The sequence below is a fragment of the Stegostoma tigrinum genome, chromosome 12 (genome assembly GCF_030684315.1).
Source record: "Stegostoma tigrinum isolate sSteTig4 chromosome 12, sSteTig4.hap1, whole genome shotgun sequence".
In the NCBI taxonomy this organism is placed as follows: Eukaryota; Metazoa; Chordata; class Chondrichthyes; order Orectolobiformes; family Stegostomatidae; genus Stegostoma; species Stegostoma tigrinum.
In genome coordinates, this window is record NC_081365.1 from 15,338,348 (window position 1) to 15,361,022 (window position 22,675).

The window sequence follows — 22,675 nt, forward strand, 5'->3', positions numbered from 1 at the left end:
GCAGATCATGCCTCACAAGCTTTATTGAATTCTTTGTAGATGTGACAAAACGCATTTGAAGCAGAGCAGTGGATGTGGTGTATATAGATTTTAGCGTGGCACTTGATAAGGTTCCACATGGTAGGCTCATTCAGAAAGTGAGGAGACATGGGATTCAGGGAAATTTGGCTGCCTGGATTGGAGGGCAGGACTTATGAGGAAAGGTTGAGGAAGCAAATTTTTTCATTGGAGCAAAGAAGGATGAGAGGTGACCTGATAGAGGTGTACAAGATGATGGATAGCCAGAGACTTTTTCCCAGGGTGGAAATGGCATTTACGAGGGGGCATAATTTTAAGGTAATTGGAGGAAGGTATAGGGGAGGTTCTTTACACAGAGTGGTGGCCATGTGGAATGTGCTGCTGGCAGTGGTAGTGGAGTCAGAGACTTTTAAGCAACTCTTGGAGAGGCACACGGATGACAGTAAAATGTAGCGTATGCAGGGTAGTTTGATCTTAGGATAATAGGTCAGCGCAACATCGTGGACCCAAGGGCCTGTGCTGTACTGTTCTATGTTCTATGTTCTATCTTTCCATGTGGTGTTTAGTTTGGGTCCTGTTGCGCTATTTCCCATCATGTTTACTCCATTTTATATTTATTACTGCAACATGATTCCTTCTAGTGTCTTAAAGTACAAATCAGTAAAGATGACAGCAGGAGAAATGACTGGATGCTTTTATCTGAATTATTAAATGATGTATAATTTATAAAGTTAAATTGGAAAACGACTGAGTATTGGCAAACTGTGATCTTGTCACCTTTACCACCTGAGGAGATACCTAACCCCACAGCAATGCTGTCTGTAAGTCTTGTTTTGGGTGTTCTCACCCACTGCCTACACGTGGATATTGTTTTTTCCAAAAGTTTTCACAGAACAGTGGTGGTTCAGTGGTTAGCACTGCAGCTTCACAGCGCCAGGGACCCAGATTTGATTCCACCCTCGGGTGACCCTCTGTATGGAATCTGCATGTTCTCCTTGTGTGCGGGTTAGGTGGATTGGCCATGCTAAATAGTCCATAGTGTCCAGGGATATGCAGACTAGGTGGTTCAGCCATGGTAAATGTGGGCTAAGGGGGCTGTGTTTCGGTAGGATGCTCTTTAGAGGATCGGACTTGATGAATCTGTAAGTAATTTTTATGATCAGGAGTAGAGGTCTTAGACATCTCTCACTTTGCCTGTCTGTGTCTGTTCCTCCCTGTCTTTTCTCCCCAACCCAGACATTTCTGTTGCTGAACTCCACACCTCATATAACCAACAGCAGCCCCCCCCCCCCCCCCCAACCTATTCCCCAGCTCCCTTGCCAACTGTAACACACCTAGATTTTCCCTACCCAGGCAACCTTAGGATTTTGTTTTGCACAGGCATGAAATTCATTTTGCTACTAATAATAAATGTGAGGATATTGCCACTGTGCTGATATTTTTCCACACATTTCACAATGGCAGGCCTGGCTGCTTTCTTAGACTAGGATCAATCTGAAAAGTTTCAATAACATCGTGGATGAGGGGACGAGTAGTGTGAGCTGTTGTCAGATCATCTCCCAATTAGGTTTAAACTTTGAATTTGTACCAGTGTTATCTGTTTTGTGTTAGAGATGCCGACAACTGGCGATTTTTAATTGTTGATTTGTGATTGTCCTGATTGTAAATTATTTTTTTTTGGAGTTGTAGCTATAAGGACAAAAATGGAGCAAACAAGCTGGGAAATGGCTAAACACTTCCCAAACTAAATGCCACATGGAAAGCTCAGAAAATTCTGTGTTGATGGTCCATCTAAATGCTGTCTGACCTTATTTTTGCATTTTAAAAACAAAAATCTGTTGATAATGGCTTGGTTAATAAATGCAATACTCACTGTGCTGCTGGACAGTAAGAGACGAAGAGTTTTATCATCTTCTAGGTACTGAATTAATACTTCAAATAAATTGACAATTTGATTCTGTATTCCTCCCTAAAACTAAGAAGAAAATAATGCGAAGATGTTGCTCCTGGTAACTGCATTCCATTTGCGCCAGCTCTGCATTGCGTGACAAACTGTTACTGCGCGGAGACTTATCAGTGATTGCAAACATGAGTTTTTACGTGCAGCTGAAGGGAGATGGGAGGAAAATAGCAAACTGGGTTTGCTTATAAAAGTTGTACACTTATGTAACAACTGTAATTAATGGCAAACAAAAGAGAAAAATCAAGACTCGCACATCTCTTCCTGTCATACATGTTCAGCGAGTGAGGACATGTATATTTTATGCTAATTGATGGGAATCGTAGTGACTTTGGTGCAGACTCTGCAATCAGACTTGTTGTGTGAATTTGATTTTAGGTTTTTGGATGCCAAGTGACTGGAGAGTACGCTCAGTTTTCTGTCACTGTGACCCAGGACTCGCCTGTTGCTATGAGACTGGAATCTTTTCATATCCAAGTGTCTCCGCTTCATATTCAGGTACAACCTATGAAGAATCATGAGCAACTCTTATTTCAAGGAGGCTGTCAACCATGAAGTGGGGCCAGCTCCCTTCCTTTGGGAAATTCCAGTTTTCACATGTATGACCTTTTTTTAATAATAGAGAATACTTGTTTATTTGCATTTGGATATCTGTCTCTGTTTCTGTTTCTCTTTCACTTCCCTTCATATATGTGGTTTTCCTCAAAGAAGCAATGATGTACTGGCAATGATTGATCGACAAAACAGATTTTTATTTGGCTTTGTCCCAAGATTCTGCGTGCTTGAATCATGCTTCTCTGGGTCCCAACAGGATCATGTCTGATTACTGGGTATGAGAAGCAGATTGAGTAAACTATTTTACTCGCTGTATCCAGATTACACACTTCTGGAATTCCAAGCAGCTGTATAATACTGTGCAAACCCACATTTTTAAGTTTCAAGGGAAAGCTGACATTGAACTGCCAATATGTTGCCTGACGTGGAGAATAACCATGTATGGTCTTGAGGCCTGCTTCATTGTGATCTGTGTTGAATGGTAGAGCAGAACCTGTAGAAGATCACTGGTCCTGAACCTTGGGTGGAGGCAATCCACAATAGTCTAAGTTGTATTTGGCTTATTTCAGATAGTCCTTTGCACCTCTGTAAATGAAACATGGGAATCCATTAACAAGGACATTGACCATTCTTATTACGATACACTCTATTGCTTGTTACACTCCAATTCTAGAATAAATAAATTGCTTCTACTTCCTTCTCATTTACAGCTTTCTTCTTCATCCCACAGCTGTTTCATTTTTGTTTTGGGTTTTAATTTTCAGTCCTCCTCCTTGCGTTCTTATCAGAATAAGGAGCAATCTTAAAATATACGAGACTCTGAAGAGGCCTGACAGGGTGGATGTTGAGAAGATAGTTATCAGTGTAGAATTCTTGAAGTAGGTCGCATAGTTTTGAATGAGTGTAACCTTATTCTTTAACTAAGATGTGAAGGAATTTCTTTCGGAGGGCAGTGGATGTCTGGAATTCTGTATCACAGAGAATTGTGGAGACCAGATAATAGACTTTTGAAATGTCAGGGAGTTGAGGGTCATGAGGAGATGGCATAAATGAATTGGGTTAAATTAGTTGTGATCTATAACTTGGAATGTTCATGTTTTGCCCTCGCTTCTCTTTTTTTTGAGGCAAGGACAGTGGGGAAATATACTTGAAAAAAAATGCCTGTGATTATTTACTCTCAAAATAAATAATGTTTAATCTGGATAAGGCCCATGAGCGTGCAGATTGTTCTGGATCTGCTGGAAGCATTGGCAGTACTTTCTTCCAGAATTCCATTTGTTATCCACCAGAATTTCAGCTGCTACCAAATTCAGTTGTAGCCTATCGCTGCTGGAGCATGAGCGAATTTTGTACATTCAGAGAAATGGGTGAGTGAGATGGGAGGAAACTGAAGTTTCTTTGTCGCTATGATGATGTTCTGAATTTTAACCTGGTGTGAGTTGCCCAAGAAGTAGTAATTTTTGTTTTAGCTTGCACCCGCTTGTAGTATTACTGTAATAGCACTGTGACCATGATGGAAAGTGCGTGCTGGAAATCAAGCCTCACTATTCCACAGACTGTCTCAATTGCCTGACTTTGACCACAAAGATAAAATAGTTATCAGATTTCATCAATAAATAAGAAAACAAAGGATACTTGTAGCAAATTTTCAGCAAGTGTCAAAATGGATTATTGGTGACTAACCTGCAGACTTTAAATAAACCCCCGTTGAATTCAGTCACAAATAGGACAGACAAGATGGACAGTTTTGCAGAAATGTTATGGTTGGAAATCCCAGGCAGAATTTACTTCTTTCTGTCGAGCAAGAGCCTGGGCTAGAAGGGACTTTCTCTTTTGGTTTCTGAATATGAAAATCACATTGTCTGCTGTGACAATACTCGATTTGATGTCCTGTCTGTTGGACCTTAAGTTCTTTCCTTAGGTTAGGAGGTCTCTTCTGAGTCTGGCAACATTGGTTTTCTTCCTCACGATGGGGGGTTGCCAGAGGAAGGGAGAGAGGGAGATCTGTCTTAGCTTTCCAGCTGTTTGGAGGCCTGAGTGCCCCTCTGTTTGCACTCTTTGACAAACTGCACCATGTCTGCAAAAGCTGTTGCTGTGCACGTTTTTAACCCAAAGACATCTGGTGTTGGTTTGTCTCACCAATGTATTCAATCCAAACTTCTCTAGAAATTACAGGACTCTGCATAACTAATAAGTAACCAGAATGTGTTTTGACTTCCTTTTTTGAGTCATTGAACTATAGTATCTACATGGCAGTGTCCAAATTTGCATTTGTCCAGTTTATGTTTTCAAAGGAAATATGTGGTTCATACAATGGGCTTTTAATGTTTAAGCCTTGCAATAATGAGTTTTATTTGTCTAGTGCCCACATAAGGTACAAAGAGACTTTTCTGAGACGTTCAATTTTTTAAAAAAAATTTATACTTTCAATGATCCCATTCAGCTTGAGAGGTGGGGTTTTCAGAAAGTAATTGCTGAACATAGGGGTACGCAGATGAAAGCATGGCCTGTAATAGTTGGTTGAGTTCCAAATGTGGCATTTTCCTTTTGCCTTTCTTGAATATTTCCCAACTGACAATGTGATTTGGAGCAGGTGGAATGACATAATGTGCAATAAAGTCAGTGAATCCCAAAAAAAAGTGACAACATTCACAGCTGACAGTTATTAGAAGGAGTTAGTTTGATGAGGTAGCGGCAAGATACCAAAGTGGGTTTCAGAAAGAAGGTGATACTTGATTTGTGTTCTTTGCAGAGGTGACCGATTTAGCCGCGGTGTGTACTTGGATTTTTGGGACCTCTTGAACAAAGTACTTGAAAAAGAATTGCTGTAGGTTTGGGGATGAGCAGCAGAAGAAAGGAAATAAGAGTGTGGTTAAGGGGAAGTTGAGTGTTTCAAAGTGTGAATCTGTTCAATGAGTGACTGAACAATTTGAGCATACAACTAGACAGGACAATATTCAAGTTTATTTTAAAATGGTTACAGAAAATGAGTGCATCAATAAGGCTAAGAGGCAGTGTTAATCAGGTGGTAGAATTGGCAACACAGGCAGTTGGAGTTCAGTATCTAAGTGTGAGACAGTACAATTTGATGTTGAAATAAATAAGCTGTGCAAAAACTGAGGGGTTTGAATGGCTCAGTTTCTACAATGTTAGAAAACAGAATCAGAAATGAATAAGGGCTCAAATAGCTAGTGGAATTTAGGTAATGGGTTTAAGACAAGAAAATGAAGATGTAATGTTAAGTATAGTAAACCACATTTCTAGCTCAAGAGATAGTAGGAACAGCAGATGCTGAAGAATGTGAGATAACAAGGTGTAGAGCTGGATGAACACAGCAGGCCAAGCAGCATCAGAGGAGCAGGAAAGCTGACATTTCGGGCCGAGACCCTTCATCAGAAATGGGAGAAGGGAAGGGAAGGGAGTTCTGAAATAAATAGGGAGAGAGGGGAAGGCGGATAGAAAGTGGAAAGGAGACAGACTGGTCAAAGAGGCAGGGATGGAGCCACTAGAGGTGAGTGTAAGTGGGGAGGGAGGTAGGGAGGAGATAGGTCAGTCCAGGGAGGATGGACAGGTCAAGGGGGCAGGATGAGGTTGGTAGGTGGGAGATGGAGGTGGGGCTTGAGGTGGGAGGAAGAACAAGTTAGGGAGATGGGGACGAGCTGGGCTGGTTTTGGGATGTATTAGGGGGACGGGAGATTTTGAAGCTCGTGAAGTCCACATTGATACCATTGGGCTTCAGGGTTCCCAAGCGGAATACGAGTTGCTGTTCCTGCAACCTTTGGGTGGTATCGATTGTGTCACTGCAGGAGGCCCAGGATGGACATATCGTCTAAGGAATGTGAGGGGGGGTTGAAATGGTTCGCAACTGGGAGATGCTGTTGTTTAGTGCGAACCCGAGCGTAGGTGTTCTGCAAAGCGTCCCCAAGCCTCCCTGATGTAGAGGAGGCCACGATGGGTGCAGCGGATGCAGTATACCACATTGGTAGATGTGCAGGTGGACATCTGTTTGATGTGGAAAGTCTTCTTGAGGCCTGGGATGGAGGTGTAGGGGCAGGTGTAGCACTTCCTGCTGGTGCAGGGAAAAGTGCTGGGTGTGGTGGGGCTGGAGGGAAGTGTGGAATGGACGAGGGAGTCATGGAGAGAGTGGTCCCTCTGGAAAGCAGATAAGGGTGGGGAGAGAAAAATATCTTTGGTGGGGTAGGATTGCAGATGGTAGAAATGTCGAAGGATGATGCGTTGGATCTGGAGGTTGGTGGGGTGGTACGTGAGGATGAGGGGGATTCTGTTTTCAGTTTTATTCTGGGGATGGGGTGTGAGGAATGAGATGCGGGAGATTTGGTTGAGGGCGTTCTCGACCACTGAGGGGGGAAGTTGCGGTCCTTGACCTTTTCAAGGACCGCAACGTTTTCTCCCCCCCACCACCAAATCAGTGTTCAAGAAAACCCTCAACCGTGGCCTCGTCTACATCAGGGAAACCAAGCAGAAGCTTGGGGACCGCTTTGCAGAACTCCTCCACTCAGTTCGCAGTAAACAACTGCACCTCCCAGTCGCGAACCATTTTAACTCCCCCTCCCATTCCTTAGATGACATGTCCATCATGGGCCTCCTGCAGTGACACATCGATGCTACCCGAATGTTGCAGGAACAGCAACTCATGTTCCGCTTGGGAACCCTGATACCATTGGGCTGTAATGTGGACTTCACAAGCTTCAAAATTTCCGCTCCTTCTACCGCATCCCAACACCACCCCAGCTCATCCCCACCTCCCTGACCTGTTCTTCCTCTCTCCTATCTCGTCCCACCTCAAGCCCCACCCCTATTTCCTACCTACTAACCTCATCCTGCCCCCTTGACCCGTCCGTCGTCCCTGGACTGACCTATTCCCTCCCTAACTCCTCGCCTTTACTGACTCCATCCCCGCCTCTTTGACCAGTCTGTCTCCTCTCCACCTATCTTCTCCTCTATCCATCTCCGATCCGCCTCTACCTCCCCCTCCCCGCTATTTATTTCAGAAGACCCTCCCCATCCCCCTTTTCTGATGAAGGGTCTAGGGCCGAAACGTCAGCCTTCCTGCTTCTCTGATGCTGCTTGGCCTGCTGCGTTTATCCAGCTGTACACCTTGTTATCTCTCATTTGTAGCTCTGTGTGTAGCTTTGAATTTGAATCTTAAGGATGACTGTTGAGGCAGTAGGCAAGTTGTTGGCACAAATTCAGTAGAATGCGAATTCACTGTGCAAGGTACAGCTGATGCGGGCAATCTGAAATAAAATCAAAACACTAAGTCATCCAGTGAAAGAGATTTTACAAAGGAGCAGTGGGTGCTGGAAATCAGAAACACAAATTGGAAAAACTCAGCAGGTTGCAGGTGTGTCAGCATTTGTGGAGAGAAAGCAAAGTTAACTTTAACTACTTCAGACCTGTTTTTTCCCTTTAAAGTGTGCAGAAGCCGTCAAACTCCCCTCCCCTTTGTGTCCCAGATCTGGGGACGGTGCCAATGGATAGCATATGGAATCTTTGGGAAAACATCTGCGATGATCATAGCTGGATGAGAAGAGAATCCATTGGAATTTAAATGTAACATTTCAAACTATCATTGAAACAAAGCATGGCCAGTCCTCCTCTGATAACAGAAGGGAGAGGCACTTAAGGAGCAAGACATGCTTGATCATGCACGAGGTATTTGACTAGAAAGAAAAGCCATTGATGGAGGTGGTTCAGATCTAGTTGGAATCGAGCACTCCTAAGTCGAGACAGGAGAAGGAAGATGGTGTGTTTGGCTCATTTATTCGTCCGCCTGTCCACCACGCAGGTGGTGACCAATAGTTGCAGGTGATTTATTTTCCGTCTTTGATTGGGGTCATGCAGAAGGCACTGGGTAATGCAGGGGTTCATTATGTAATTTAGTCCCCCTCAGTTCCACATCATTGTAAACACCTTAGTATGCCAGCAGGTAATCTGAGCTCCTAGTAGAAATTGGGGTGAGGGAGAAATAGAAAGCAATTTCCTTTTGTAATTTTCTTCCTTCCATAGCTGGAGATTCATATTCAAGAAATTGATGTTGTCCAAGTCTCGTGGAATCTTGTCGAGTCTCAAAAGTTAAACTTGGAAGTGACACCAAAAGTAAAAAGAGAGGTGAGTGACTCCCCTCTGTTTTCCAATTTTAGTTGCCAAGTTTAGCAGATGGAAAACAGATATGCAGTGCAAGCTTTGCTTTGTCAAAACCACCCTGATCCTACCCTGGGACTACTGGATAGTGACCAGGAATAGGAATCCAGCTTAAACTTTTGGACCTCTAAGAAAGAGCACAGACTATGAAGCAATTTATCACACTGCAGTCAGATTTCAACCAGGCTTGTTAACCAGAAATCAAAATTGGACGATTTGGTTTGGTTTCATTGCTGGATAATACACTCATCAATTAATACTGAGTTGTTCAGTCTGTTTGCTGTTAGAACATAGAACAATACAGCATAGGATCAGGCCCTTTGGCCCACAATGTTATGGTGGACATCATACCAAGTTAAACTAATCCTGTCTGCCTGCCCTTGGTCGATATCGTTCCATTCCTTGCATATTCATGTCCTTATCTAAAAGTCCCTTAAACACCCCAATTGTATCTGTCTTTACAACCACCCCGGCAGCACGTTCCACACTCCTAACACTGTGTTGCCGGGGCGGGGGGGGCGTCGTGGCGGGGGCGTCGTGGCGTGTGGTGTGGCGGTGGGGTGGGTCTTCTACTCAATTCCCTGACCAATAAAAGCAAGTGTGCCATACATTGCCTTTACTATTCTATCAATTTGCATGGCCACTTCCAGAGAGCTATGGACTTGAACCCCAAGATCCTTCTGTCCATCGATGCTGTTCAAGGTTCTGCCATTATACTTTTTCTTAACATTTAATGTCCCAAAGTGCAGCGTCTTGCACTTACCCAGATTAAACTCCATCTGCCATTTTTCCGCCTATGTCCTGCTGTATCCTTTGACAACCTTCTTCACTATGCACAGTTCCCACCGATCTTTGTTTCAACTGCAAACTTACTAAACTACCCATCTATATTTTTATCCATATCATTTACGACTATCACAGAGGTCCCAGTGTGATCCCTGCAGAACACCACTAGTCACAGAACTCTAGCTTGAAAGACATCCTTCCACCATGACCCTTCCAAAACTCGCCTATTTAAGGGAAGTCACAGAATTCACCCTCAACATGTGTGCTTTAAATGTACAACTTCTAACTATGATTTGAAGCCTGTGTTTATTTCTTATCTGAATTAGGTGGATGAAGAGGATACATACCTGGAGACCATCTATACTTTGTTACAGGACATGTTGATTTCTGCCCGCCCTATGGTCTTGATGAGTATGAAAGCAGCACCTTCAAAGGAAAGCCAAGTGAGTAGACATTGTCGAATTTCTGAGATGAATATTCCAAACTTAAGCCCCCACCTGTCACCCTAACGCATTGGTGACATGAATTCCCAGGATTCAAGCTTGCAACACTGTGTTCCTTGTATAGAACACATGTAAAATTGTAGATAACAAAGTGTGGGGCTGGATGGGGAACACAGGCCAAGCAGTGCTTTAGGAGCACAAAAGCTGATGTTTTGGGCGTAGACCCTTCGTCAGAAAGGGCTTTCATTTCTGATGAAGGGTCTACACCCAAAACGTCAGCTTTTGTGCTCCTAAGATGCTGCTAGGCCTGCTGTGTTCATCCAGCCCCACACTTCTTGTTATCTTGGATTCTCCAGCATCTGCAGTTCCCGTTATCTCTGATCACATGTAAACTTGTTCTGTGTTTGTACTGCCGGACAACATTCTTGCAATGGAAGTTTTGTTCTGCAAATCCACCCCATAGTTGTTGAAGCCTTAAACATATATCTGATACACCTGTCTGTTGATCCTTTCCCTTTAAGGTAGTGCTTAAGCCCTCCTTGACTAAGTTTTTGGTCATGTGACCTAATATTTCCTTTGTGATGGTATCATACTTGGTCTTGCAATACTTCTATGACGTATCTTGGCCATTTCATTACGTTAATAGCACTATACAAGGGTAAACATGTTTTTTAAAGTTCCATTGTGGAGGATGACTATTGCTGCTAAGCCAGCATTTATTGCCTACTCTAATAGCTGTTTAGAAGATGATGCTTTGTGTAAAATGGCTGTGGTCCGTGTGCTGTAGGTGTGCCCACAATGCTGGTCAGAGGAAGCTCCAGGAATTTGATGCAGCAACGCTGAAAGAAAGGTGATATAATTTAAAGTCTTGGAAGGAAGCTTGCATGCGCTGGTGATCTGCATTCAGCTTGCCCTTCTGGCTTGTACAGGCTGTGGGTTTGGAAGGTGCTTTCGAGAGTGCGTTGGTGAATTGCTGCAGTGCATCTTGTAGGTGGTAGTGTCACAATCCACTGGGCTGATGTGCTGAATGAATGTCATGGAGATAGGGATCTACAGCAGAGAAAAAAGGCCCTTCAGTCCACCATATCTGCGCTGACCAAAAACAACAGCTTAACTATTCTAATACCATTTTCCAGCACTTAGTCCAGACCCTTGTATGCCTTGGCATTGCAAGTGTACACCTAAATAATTCTTAAATGTGTTGAGGGTTTCTGCCTCTACCACCCTTGCAGACTGAAAGTTCCTGACTCTTCTCACCCTCTAGTTGAGAAATGTTTCCTCACATCTCCTCTAAAACTCTTGCCTTTTAACTTAAATTGATGCCCCTGATCATTGATTCCCTCGATCATTGATTCCCTCGATCATTGATTCCCTCGATCATTGATTCCCTCGATCATTGATTCCCTCGATCATTGATTCCCTCGATCGGGGGTGAGCCTACCTGACCCATTCCCTCGTAATTTTATACACCTCGATCACTTCCTCTCGGTCTCCTCCTGAAAACAACCCCAGTGTGTCCCAACTCTCTTAATAACTGAAACTCTCCAGCCCAGAGGCAACATCCTGGTAAATCTCCCTCCCCGCACCCTCTCTAGTACGACCGCATCCCTCCTATAATGTGGGACTCCAGAGCTGCACACCATACTCTATCTGTGGCCCAACTAGCTTTTTGTACAGTTCCAGCATGAACTGAAACACTCTGCCTCGGTTAATAAGGGCAAGGCTACCTCTTGCCTCCTTATCCACTTAATCCACCTTTCCTGATAACGACAGAGTATGAATGCGTGACAGACTACTTGAATGTTTGAATGTGTGTCTGTGCAAGTGTTTTTATCAGTTTCAGGAACAAAAACAAAGTTGCTGGAAGAACTCAGCAGTTCTGAGGAAGGGTCACCGGACCCAAAACATTAACTCTGCTTTTTCCTTCAAAGATTTTTTTTTAGTTAGCTTTCAGCAATTGCTGTTGTCGTGTTGAAGAAGTGAAAGCTATTGTCTTGATTACAGCCAAAAGCTCCTGTAACGCTGCTAGATCACAAGCAGACATATTCTGTTTTCTGGATTTGCCTTCTTGCCAAAGGGTGTGTTTATGGCTTGTTACTGCATTGGAACAGTTAATTAGTAACAGTTACTGTATCTATTAATCTGTTAAGTTTTCCGATAGAGTTAAAGTTATTCAAGTTCTTCCTCCTTTTGAATTTTAACTGTAGTCTTTGAATAAATTCAATGTTTTGCTTAACTTGAGTAGTTTGACCAGTCAAATAGCATCCGGAACAGCATTTTCCATTTGCCTTTTTTTTTAAAAAAATGAAAGCTAGGGTCTTGGCTACCTTTTAATGTATTTTAAGAGGGTCTGGCCTGGTCCATAACGCTTCTAATTCTTTGATTATGTTCAATGTTGTGTGCACAGCAATGATAAGTCTGTCGTTCGTTGACCGCTTTGTTGGTTCCAGGATTTGTCGTATCCTCTTTGGAGCTCTTTCTTTCAGCATCTCCAAATGTGGTTCCCCTGTTGTTTTGACAGAAAGTTGAAGAGAGCAACCTTAGAGAAAGGAGAGAAATCGATGCAGCTAACCTCACGAGGTCCCCTCATTTTACTCTTCATTTCCCCCCTCAGAATTCCTAACAGACTCGAATCTGACTAATACAGTGAGTTGATGCTCTGCTGAGCTCTCCAGAACCTTCAGGAAATGGTGTAAGTGTGTCTGAACTCAGTGTCCCTAGAAGGTATCATTGTCACATGAATCAGTTATTTTCCCATTGTTTTTCTCCATATGCAAATAGGTACTTGGACCTTCTCTCCTTGCCCCCTCCCTACCCTTTTTTTTCTGTTAAAAGTATTATCCATTTTTCTCATTTTCACTCTCTCTAATTGAGAAAGTTAGAGATGTGGTCCCTTACAGTAAACAATGTTACCGCTGTGTATTGGCACCTGTAAAGTACACTGCTCTGACCTGGATAGTACGACAACGCCCGAATGTTGAAGCTGTGCCCATTCAAGCACCTGATTTCACTTGTATCAATTGAGCTGAAATGTACTGCGAGGTTTTTTTGCGGTTTGATCGGGTAGCCCGGGAGAGAAGTTTTTACTTTCTGATTTCGGAAGGAGCCTGGGGACGAGAAGCTATAACTCATAATCAGTCAGACGATTCAGGACAGGAATTAGGAAACACTGCTTCAGGCAAAATATGGTAGAAGTGTGGAGTTCTCATGCTTGCAAAAGCACTGGGTGCTATCCCAATTTATTTTTAATTTTAATATTGATCTTTTTGCTAACTGGGAGTATAAAGTGATGTGAAATTAGAATGCAGATCGACGATCCCATTGAATTTTAAGATAGGCTCAAGTTGCTGAATTGCTTTTCCACATTTCTACTTGGAGAAAGAGAACTGTTCTTCAGAGCCTATGTATTTTAATAGATCTAAGGAGAAGGGAGAACTGGAAGGACAGGGGAAAAGAGTGAAGTTTCTTTTTAAACCCGTGAATGGCCTGACGTGGTCCTCCTCGTCCGTTCTTCCTCCCTCCCCCCTGCGCTCCTCTCAGACCGTCCACAAAACCTCATTCTCACTTCTCGTTTTCTGCGCCCCCCCCCGCCCCCAACACCGTTTGTTTCAATGTCACGTCTGTTTTGTGTCCACATGCAGTGCAGACGTGATGCAATAATGTAGAGATGCATGAACCATGTGCACGTGTTTCTGACTAAGCGCATGCATGCTGTTGCCCTGCCTCTGGCGTCAGCAGGCACTGCCTGTTTTTAATCAAACGGGAGAAGGTGGGACCTAAATCTGTGGCCCAGAATAAGGGACCCTGTCGCAAGACGCCTGTATGTTCTTTGATTAGATTAGATCACCTACAGTGTGGAAACAGGCCCTTCGGCCCAACAAATCCACACCGACCCTTGAAGCATCCCACCCAGACCCATCCTCCTATAACCCACACACCTTTGAACACTACAGGCAATTTAGTATGGCCATTCCACCTAGCCAGCACATCTTTGAACTGTGGGAGAAAACTGGAGCACCCGGAGGAAACCCCCACAGACATGGGGAGAATGTGCAAACTCCACACAGACAGTCGCCAGAGGCTGGAATCGAACCCAGGTCCCTGGCGCTGTGAGGCTGCAGTGCTAACCACTGAGCCACCGTGCTGCCCTTACTTGCATTAATGACTTGTTTCACCAGCTTCAGGTAGGAAAGTAGATTTGTGTTACCAGATCAGCTATGCTGGTACTGAATGGTAGAACAGTCTTGCTGAGCTGAATGACCTGCTTCTGTTCCTATATGTTATGGTAATTCTCCTGTGCAAGCACCAACTTAGTTCTTGTTTTTGTTTTTCCTCCTTCCTGCTTCCATTTAGAATTTTCCTTTTCCTCAAAGTTCGCAGAGTGCGGAATTGGCCTCCCCGATCTGCTCGCCTCCCAAACCACCGAGAGCTCACGAGCGCAAACTTCTTGTGAAGATCATTAAGGTGGACAATCTCTCAGAACCTGATATTGCAGGTAACCAGGCCTAATCATGTGCAGTGGGGCCCTCCCATGTGGATGCCACGTAAAACCTGTTACACTTCACAGTAAGAGCTAGTGATGAAAGCAACCGTATGCTGATTGTAAACGGCTGATTTGGCTGTGTGAAAGTTTCCTTGTACATAGCTGCAGCCCTGTAGATGTGTTTTGAACTTGATGATCAGTCAAAATGCAGTCAATTGCATTTAACAGCAAATGCATCTTGTATTTACGTACTGTAGAGCCAGATTTGACACTAACCACAGGAAGAGACACCAGAGCAGATGAGGTAGCTTTCGGGGTGTGCCTCAAAGAGAAGCAGAGAAGTTTTTAGACAGAAATTCTTGAGCTTGACAACAAATGCCATTTATTTGAAGTAGTAGAGTTGCTTATGTTTGGGAAATGGGACCTTTTTCAGGATATTGGTCGAAGAAAGATGACAATTTTGTTTCCCACAAAGGGTTGTGTATTTTTGGAGTTCTCTGCCACAGGGATCTGAGGAAACTTAAGTATGTTAAGCCCTTAAGTATGTTTAAGTTGGAGATTGATACATTTCTGATTAGCAGTGACATACTAGCTGCAATTGTATCGTATTAAAGGGCTCAATGACCTATTGTTGCAGTGTTTCTAATGTTAAAATTGTTGAAACTCTTTTTAAGAAGAGAAGTTCAATTAATAATTGGTGTTAGGTAAAATTCTAAGAGGCATTATGTTAAATGATTTGTTTTACAGTAACTGCATATAAAATTGATTTAATGTTTGGAATGTATTTTGTATTGTCAGAGAATATTCATCCATACTGCATCATTGAGTTAGACGATCCATTGCAGAAAGTCTCCAGCTCAGTGGTGAGCAGCATTTCCAACTCCTTGTGGGATGAGCAGTTTGTTTTGTGAGTATGATGCTTTTGTTCACTTTTAAACAAAATTATTGCTTAATGCCTTGCATTTCTTCTTGCTGCTGAATTTTTTTTTGTTAAGATCAAAAATTGTTTTGTGGGAGGTGTCTTTCCTAGCATCCCACCTGAATGACTGACTGGTTATGATGCAGAGTGATGCCAACGGTTAGGTTTCAATTCCTGCACCAGCTGAGGTCACCATGAAAGACTGTCCTTCTCATGCTCTCCCCTCGAATGAAGTGTGATGACCCTCTGATTTAAACCAGTACGGGGAACTTCAAACCAGCATCTACAGGAAAACAACACATACGGACCAAATCCTGAACTACAGGAGCAACCATCCCAACACCCACAAACTAAGCTGCATTAGAACATTATTCCAACGAGCCACCACACACCGCAGCACAGAGGAACTATGCAGGGCAGAAGAAAATCACCTATACAGCGTATTCAAAAAGAATGGGCACCCTATGAACACAGTCCGCCGATTTCTCAGTAACAAACCCAAACAAACAGACAAAACGGGCTCAGAAACCATAACCACTCTCCCCTACATCAAAGACGTTTCCGAAATGACTGCCAGACTACTCGGACCTCTTGGCATCAAGGTAGCCCACAAACCCACCAACACACTAAAACAGCAGCTAATGAACTTAAAAGACCCTATACAGACAACAAGCAAAACGAACGTCATGTACAAAATACCTTGCAAGAACTGTGACAAACACTACATTGGACAAACTGGCAGAAAGCTAGCCACCAGGATACATGAACATCAACTAGCCACAAAACGACATGACCCACTATCACTCGTATCCTTACATACAGATGAGGAAGGACACCACTTTGATTGGGACAACACATCCATCCTAGGACAAGCCAAACAGAGACACGCACGAGAATTCCTAGAAGCATGGCATTCCAACCGGAACTCCATCAACAAACACATTGATTTGGAGCCAATCTACCATCCCCTGAGAAAAAGAACAGGAAATGACATCACCAACCCAAGGAAACCTAAACAGATAAATAGAAAGCAGGACATAACACCAGCGCTTCGTCGGAGACTCACTAATGTTACCTAGAATGGTGACGAAACGTCTGAAAATTAACCTTCTAGCTCAGCGAGTAAACTCACACCCAGAACGTCAACCTGAGCTACAAATCTTCTCAAAACTCGCTAGCGTGTCTCCTTTCTGAGAGAGCTGCTGTGTGCTCTGGTCAGACTATGAGGACTTTACTGATGCTTTAGGAAAATTCATCAAGCTTCATGTAGTGTTTGTTTTCCTCATATCTGTAGCCCAAGAATTTTGTTAAAAAGGCAGAAGTATAGTGGCCCTTTCATTCAACACAGTCATAACTTGTCTTCTGAGATAACAAAGCGTGGAGCTGGACAAACACAGCAGGCCAAACAGCATCTTAGGATAACTTGTCTTCTGCTTTGTCTCCACTTGCCGTGCACACTCCACATCCCTCAATTCTCTCAGATTAAAAATCTACGTATCCCAGCCTTGAATACACTGACAAAGAATCCACAACTCCTTGGGATAGGGAATTCCAAAGATCCACTTCCTTTGCATAAAGGATTTCTACTCATCTCAGTTTTCCTATATTCTTGCCTTCTAGAATTGCCATCCTCTTTATTTCTTCCATGCCTGTTCCATTTCGAGTTTTGTATGTTTGAATGAGGTCACGTTTTTTTAGACTTCAGAGAATATTAGCCTAGTTTATTCCACCTGCCATCACAGGACAAACTTCTCATCCGAAGAACTAATCTGGTGAAGTTTTGCCCTCAAGACGAGTCTGTCCTCTCTGGGACTTGGAAAGAAAGATTTCTGTGTTTACTTGCCAACATATGTCTGAAAACACTTTGTAGCTGAAGTCCTTTTGAAAGGCAATCACCATTGTAGTTTGGAGAGTGAAAAAGTTGCAGTATTCCAGGTATGGTCTCACAAGAGCTCAATAAATAGGAGCAGGAGCTGACCAAACAGCCCATTTGAGTCTGCTGTACCATTCAATATAATGATGACAGAGCTTCAGCTTCAGATCCAATTTCATGCTTGCTTCTTAATTTCAATGGATTCCCTGAGAGTCCAAATGTCTGTCTTATCACTTCCCTAAATATTTTCAATAATGAAGTATCCACAAGCCTCTGAAGTGTAAAATTTGAAAGATTCAGAACACATTTTAACATGGTGATTTTATCGTCTCAGTCCGAAGTGATCCTGTCCAGAGAATGAGACCAGTGAGACTGTGACCCTATACTTTGGATCCCCTGACCATCAGTCACAACCTCTCATCATTCACCCTATCATGCCCCTTCAGAATCTTGTGACTCAATGAGATGACCTGTCATTCTTCTAAGTTCTAGTGAATACAGGCCCAGTTTACTCTGTCTGTTATGGAGGACAGCCCCCTTGTTTGTGTATCTAATTTAGTGAACCTTCACTGGACTGTATCCAGAGCAATTACAGAGCAGTATTCCAGATGTGATCTTACCAAAACCCTGTACAAATTGTAGCAAGACTTCTTTATTCCTGCACTCCAGTTCCCTGGCAATAAAGGTCAACAGGTAGTTTGCCTTCCTAATTGCCTATTTTACCTACGTGAGTTCTTTTGTATGCATACACCCAAGTTTCTCACTGTTAGAAGGTAGTCCCACTCTGGTTTGAAGTGGGAAAAGTAAAGATATTAGGCCTGTGAATCCACCCTTGTAAGGGTCTGAGAATTATTAGTGTCTTCAATTCTCTTAGTAACTTTGAACTAGTTTTGGAACCAGAGGATGATTAAGCACAGAAGGAGGTCACAGTCAGCTCGAGTGCCTGTGCTGTTTCTTTGATAGAGCTATTGACTTGGTTCCATTCCCAGATTTTCCCTTATCACTTCCAGCTTTTTTTATTCCAAGTACTCGTTTTCACACCATTTTCTTTCAAATGCTTAGCTTAATTTTGTGTGCTGTGACTGACAACAGAACCAATATGTGTTGCTCATGTCTTTGCATTGAGTTGCACCACACTTTGCAAAACAGCATGTGATAATCATCAAGTCAAGAATACACTTTGCAAGAATTTTGAAGTCATTTCCTTGTACTTAAGTAACCCAGAGTTAAATCTAAAGCTGCAGTCATTTGGTTTTGAGCATTCGCAAGTTTTCTTTTTTTTAAAAGAAAGGTTTTTCTTACATTTTTCTGTCAGCCTTCCTTCAACTCCTTTACCAAGTGAGAGTTTCTGGTGTTTGATCAGGCATGCATTCTGGTTTTGTTTCATGTGGTTGGGAAAGCAGGCTGAAGGGGGTCTTGGCCAGATAACTTAGTGTTACTCTGACAATCTCTGAGAGTATAAAGGAGTTTGTATGTAATTTAAATAATATGTAATGCAGAGTAGTGGGCAATGAGAAGAATCTTGATGCAGAAACACCACCTACTTGTCAGATCACCTTTTTTCTCTCGCTCCCTCGCCCCCTCACGCGCGCTGTCTCTCTTCGCCCCCCCCCCCCCCGCAAAAAATAGTTGGGTTTGGGTGGCAAGTACCAAATAAAAACCTCAAACCTGTCCACTTTGTTTTAATGGAAATAACCTGAGAAACCAACTCGCTTGTATGGGAGCTGGTCATTTAGCCCATCAAGTCCACATCGACCCTCCAAAAAGTGTCCCACCTAGATTCACCTTCTGCCCTACACCCATCCCTGTAACTCTGCATTTCCCATGGCTAATCCACCAAGACACGATGGGCAATTTATCATGGCCAATCCACCTAATCGGCACATTTTAGACTGTGGAAGGGAACAGGAACACCTGGAGGAAACCCACACAGATCCTGGAGAATGTGCACATTCCACCCTCGGGCGACTGTCTGTTTGGAGTCAAACCTTGGGTCCCTGGTGCTGCGCGGCAGCAGTGCGAACCACTGAGCCACCGTGCAATTCCACGTTAAACCATATCTGTCTGATTATGGATTTAGGGAGATGGACAGGCAAAGCAGTTTAGGGGAAAAACTTCAGCTGAAGGACAACCAACGTGGCAATTCACAAAACGTTAGAGGTGGGGAAGCATAGAATGTACAGAGGGTTACAGAGCAGGAGGAGGAGGCAGATGTGTGAGAGAAATGAGAGGGCACCTGACTGACTCTGACTCTGGTAAGAACAGCATTTTTAAGAGGTTTCAGAAGCTTGGGATTGGTAGCTGATTTGATCCTTTGTTTTTGTATCTGACAGTGAATTGAGTGCCAAGTCCAAGAAACTTCACCTGCAAATATTGGAGGATGGAAAACCCTCAGAGAGTGCGTAGCCGGCATCATCGTTAGGGTTGTGCCGAGCAAATTATTTCTGTAATTGAACATTCATCATCATGTGAGATTAAGTGCTGTGATGCATGAAATCATGTAAATTTTTCCTGTACCTAGGTTATGTTTTCAAGCTCAGTTCTTTGCATTTTACTGGACAGAATGAACCTCCAGACCGTCTATCTTTTTAAAATTAGTGTTTTCATGGGTGCCAGAGTAGGGGATTCAACCCCCTGAGCCTGCTCTGTTTTATTTGTACTTCAAATCCATTCAGTGCCATTGTTCCATATCCCTTGATGTTAACAAACAAAATCTACCTTTAGTCCTGGAGGTTTGTACTGTATTGATCCAGCAGCCATAGCCTGCTGTGTCTGGAGGAGTTTCAGATTTCCTCTACCTTGTGCACATTTTTGTTCTAAAATGCTTTTTGACTTGCATCACAAATAGTTTGGCTTGAATTTTAATGCTCCATTCCCTTATTTGGAGTTCCCTCATCAAAATAAATAATTTTGCTGTATCTTTCTGATTTAATTTTATCATTTTAAAGATCTTGGCTAGATTACCCCTCACCCTCTCGACTGTGTAAAATGGAATCAAAATCACATTGATACAACTCAGTTCTCATAACTTGACATTAAGACTTGCTATTTGGTACACTAAATTATCCTAAGAAAATATATGCAGTATTCCAGTGGACTCTGACCAAGACTCTGTACATTTGAAGCACCTTTCCTTTTTCAGATGGGCCAGCCTTCAAGTCTTTTTGGATACTTTTTTGCACCTGTGCTTCAGCTTTTAACAATCTGCACACGAGCATGCCATGCCCCTGCACCTTCTGTTTTTATTTTGTCTTTCTCTGATCCAAAGTGACTGAGTACAAAATTGCCTGGTTCATGCTTCATCCACCATAGTTTTGGACACCTGAAGGTTCAGTTGACTGGAGCGCTGTGTTGTACTGTGATGCCTATAAGTGCAGGTCCAATTCCCATACTGGGCAAGGGCACCAGGAAGGCCCAGCCTCTCCTGACCTGTGGTGCTTGTCACCAGTCACCAGCCTGTAATGTCCTCTGGCAAAGTGGAAAGTTTAGCTTCTTCCTTTTTACCCTGATCTAATCTGTATTGCTGATATGTTGAAGCATCTTGTCTTACTGTTCTCATTGCAATTCTAAAGAATACAAATTCAAGCGAATAGCTAACATTTGAGAGAAGATTTGTTCACCAGTGGTTTCTGGTAGAGGTATTGCCATGGAGAGTGCACCCATTAAATGCTGAGCCTGTTTAAATTTTTAAATCAGGTCAGTTGAGTCTATTAATCAGGGCATTACCCTGAGAAATGAACCAGTAGGTGGCTGTAATTTATTTAGTCAAATTTAAACAGGTTCAGTGTATGTAAATGTGTTTTTCTGCCTGTAAAGAGCAGGGTCCTCCTATTTCTTTGTGTTTGTAACTTTCAGCACAGGCAAGTGTGTCACACCGGAATGACAAGTTTAAGTTAGCAGCTGCATTTAGTTCGGTTTCTATAAATCAGAAACCAGGTAATTTCAATTCAACACTTCTAAGTTGGTTGTCAGTGTAAATCTTGCACACACAGGCTTAACCAACAAAAGTTTTCTTTGTCCCCAGTTGGGGGAATCACATCTGATGTTGGACGCTTGAGTTATTCAAGGTTGGGCTAATTGGGTACATTCAAATCTTGTTATGAACAGCTGAAGGGATACGCACTTCGACACAGTCTAATATGACTGGGATGTGTGGCCTACATAGTTGGCATCACACCAGTACTGAAACTCATGCCACATTACTCATTTTTGTAGTAGAATGTCTTTTTGGGGCTTGATAGCAGCATCGTGTTCATAGTAAACATTACGCAAGTTGCTACCGCACTGTTTTAGCATGAAACTGATACTTAAACTGTTGTTCAAACTTTTGAGCTAATTGGAGGTAGACTGGACACTTTTCAGGTCAGCACCTCTGTTGAGTGTGCGCTGTATACAGAGCGAAATAATCTGATTGGGATTGTCATTATCTCTCAGGATGACTTTGCATCCTACTTCAGCATCAACTTTGTGAGATGCAGAAATGGCTTGGGAGATGTTGCCAAAAAGACCAATTTTCTAGCGTGTAGCACTGTAGGAATCCCAATATGTGTACTTATCAGTGAAGGTACGTTTGTAGCGGACAATAACCAAGAACCTTTTGTCAGGTTTTTACCTGACACAGTAGTGAGAAAAAGTAATGAGGCGGCAATATTGACTTACCAACGGAACGCCAAGTTTGGAAGGCAAGCATCCCAAAAACTGGCTGATTTGTATCAAACAGCATTTTCCCTTTTTTTAGCTGTTTGCAGTAAGCAAGGTGTTGGCTGCACTCAAACAGTTCAGCCTTGGAAAGCTGTCACATTTAGATGTGATTTCCCATTTGCGCAACATTTTCTGGGTGTATTGAATGTATGAAAAATTACACTAACAACCGATCTGGTATTGTCAGTCGGGCTTGCGATGTGGCACACTTGCATGCGTGTACATTAATACACAGGGCCCTGTTCTTTGTAGACCGACACTGCACTTAGTTCAACTCCATAAAGTAGATGATAGCCGTTTGTCAGTTCGTTCCTCAGATCAGTGTCTTAAAATCAGAAACATCCAGCCTGGTTTTAAAGTCTAATTTTTAAAATATTATATGAATCAAGGGGCATGGAGCAAAAGTGATGAGATGGAGGATCAGCCATGAACACACTGAATGGCAGAGCAGGTTCAAAGGGCCAAATGAGCGCCCCCGTCATCCTGGTTTCTATTTTTCTAAACAAAGTCTGGCAGTTAAATATCAAACAATATTAATGGCTTCATTCTTCTTGGCAACAGCTCTACCAATCAGAGATCACTTGCTAACTAATCAGACTGACCTTCTGTGCAATGTAAATGTTGGTTTTTCCCCCTTGAGTTGTTATTCTTACAGATTCTACTGGTGAGAGTGAAACAAGAAACTTTGACAAAATCTGTCCAGCAATACTCAAACCAATGCCCCTTTTCTTTTAAAATTCCTGATCTTGTCTTCACAAGTGACTGTACTTTA

At 42.9% G+C, this 22,675-nt stretch overlaps 1 protein-coding gene across 1 annotated transcript in view; it reads left to right on the plus strand.

Moving 5' to 3' along the window:
- The window catches only part of LOC125456840 (C2 domain-containing protein 2), a 56,688-nt gene that overhangs the window by 15,493 nt on the left and 18,520 nt on the right, over positions 1–22,675 (plus strand). The window contains exons 3-8 of the mRNA XM_048540284.2: positions 2,357–2,476; positions 8,564–8,665; positions 9,811–9,927; positions 14,281–14,422; positions 15,209–15,317; positions 19,536–19,600. Coding sequence (XP_048396241.2) covers positions 2,357–2,476; positions 8,564–8,665; positions 9,811–9,927; positions 14,281–14,422; positions 15,209–15,317; positions 19,536–19,600 — 655 coding nt within the window. The remainder of the gene's footprint in view (positions 1–2,356; positions 2,477–8,563; positions 8,666–9,810; positions 9,928–14,280; positions 14,423–15,208; positions 15,318–19,535; positions 19,601–22,675) is intronic.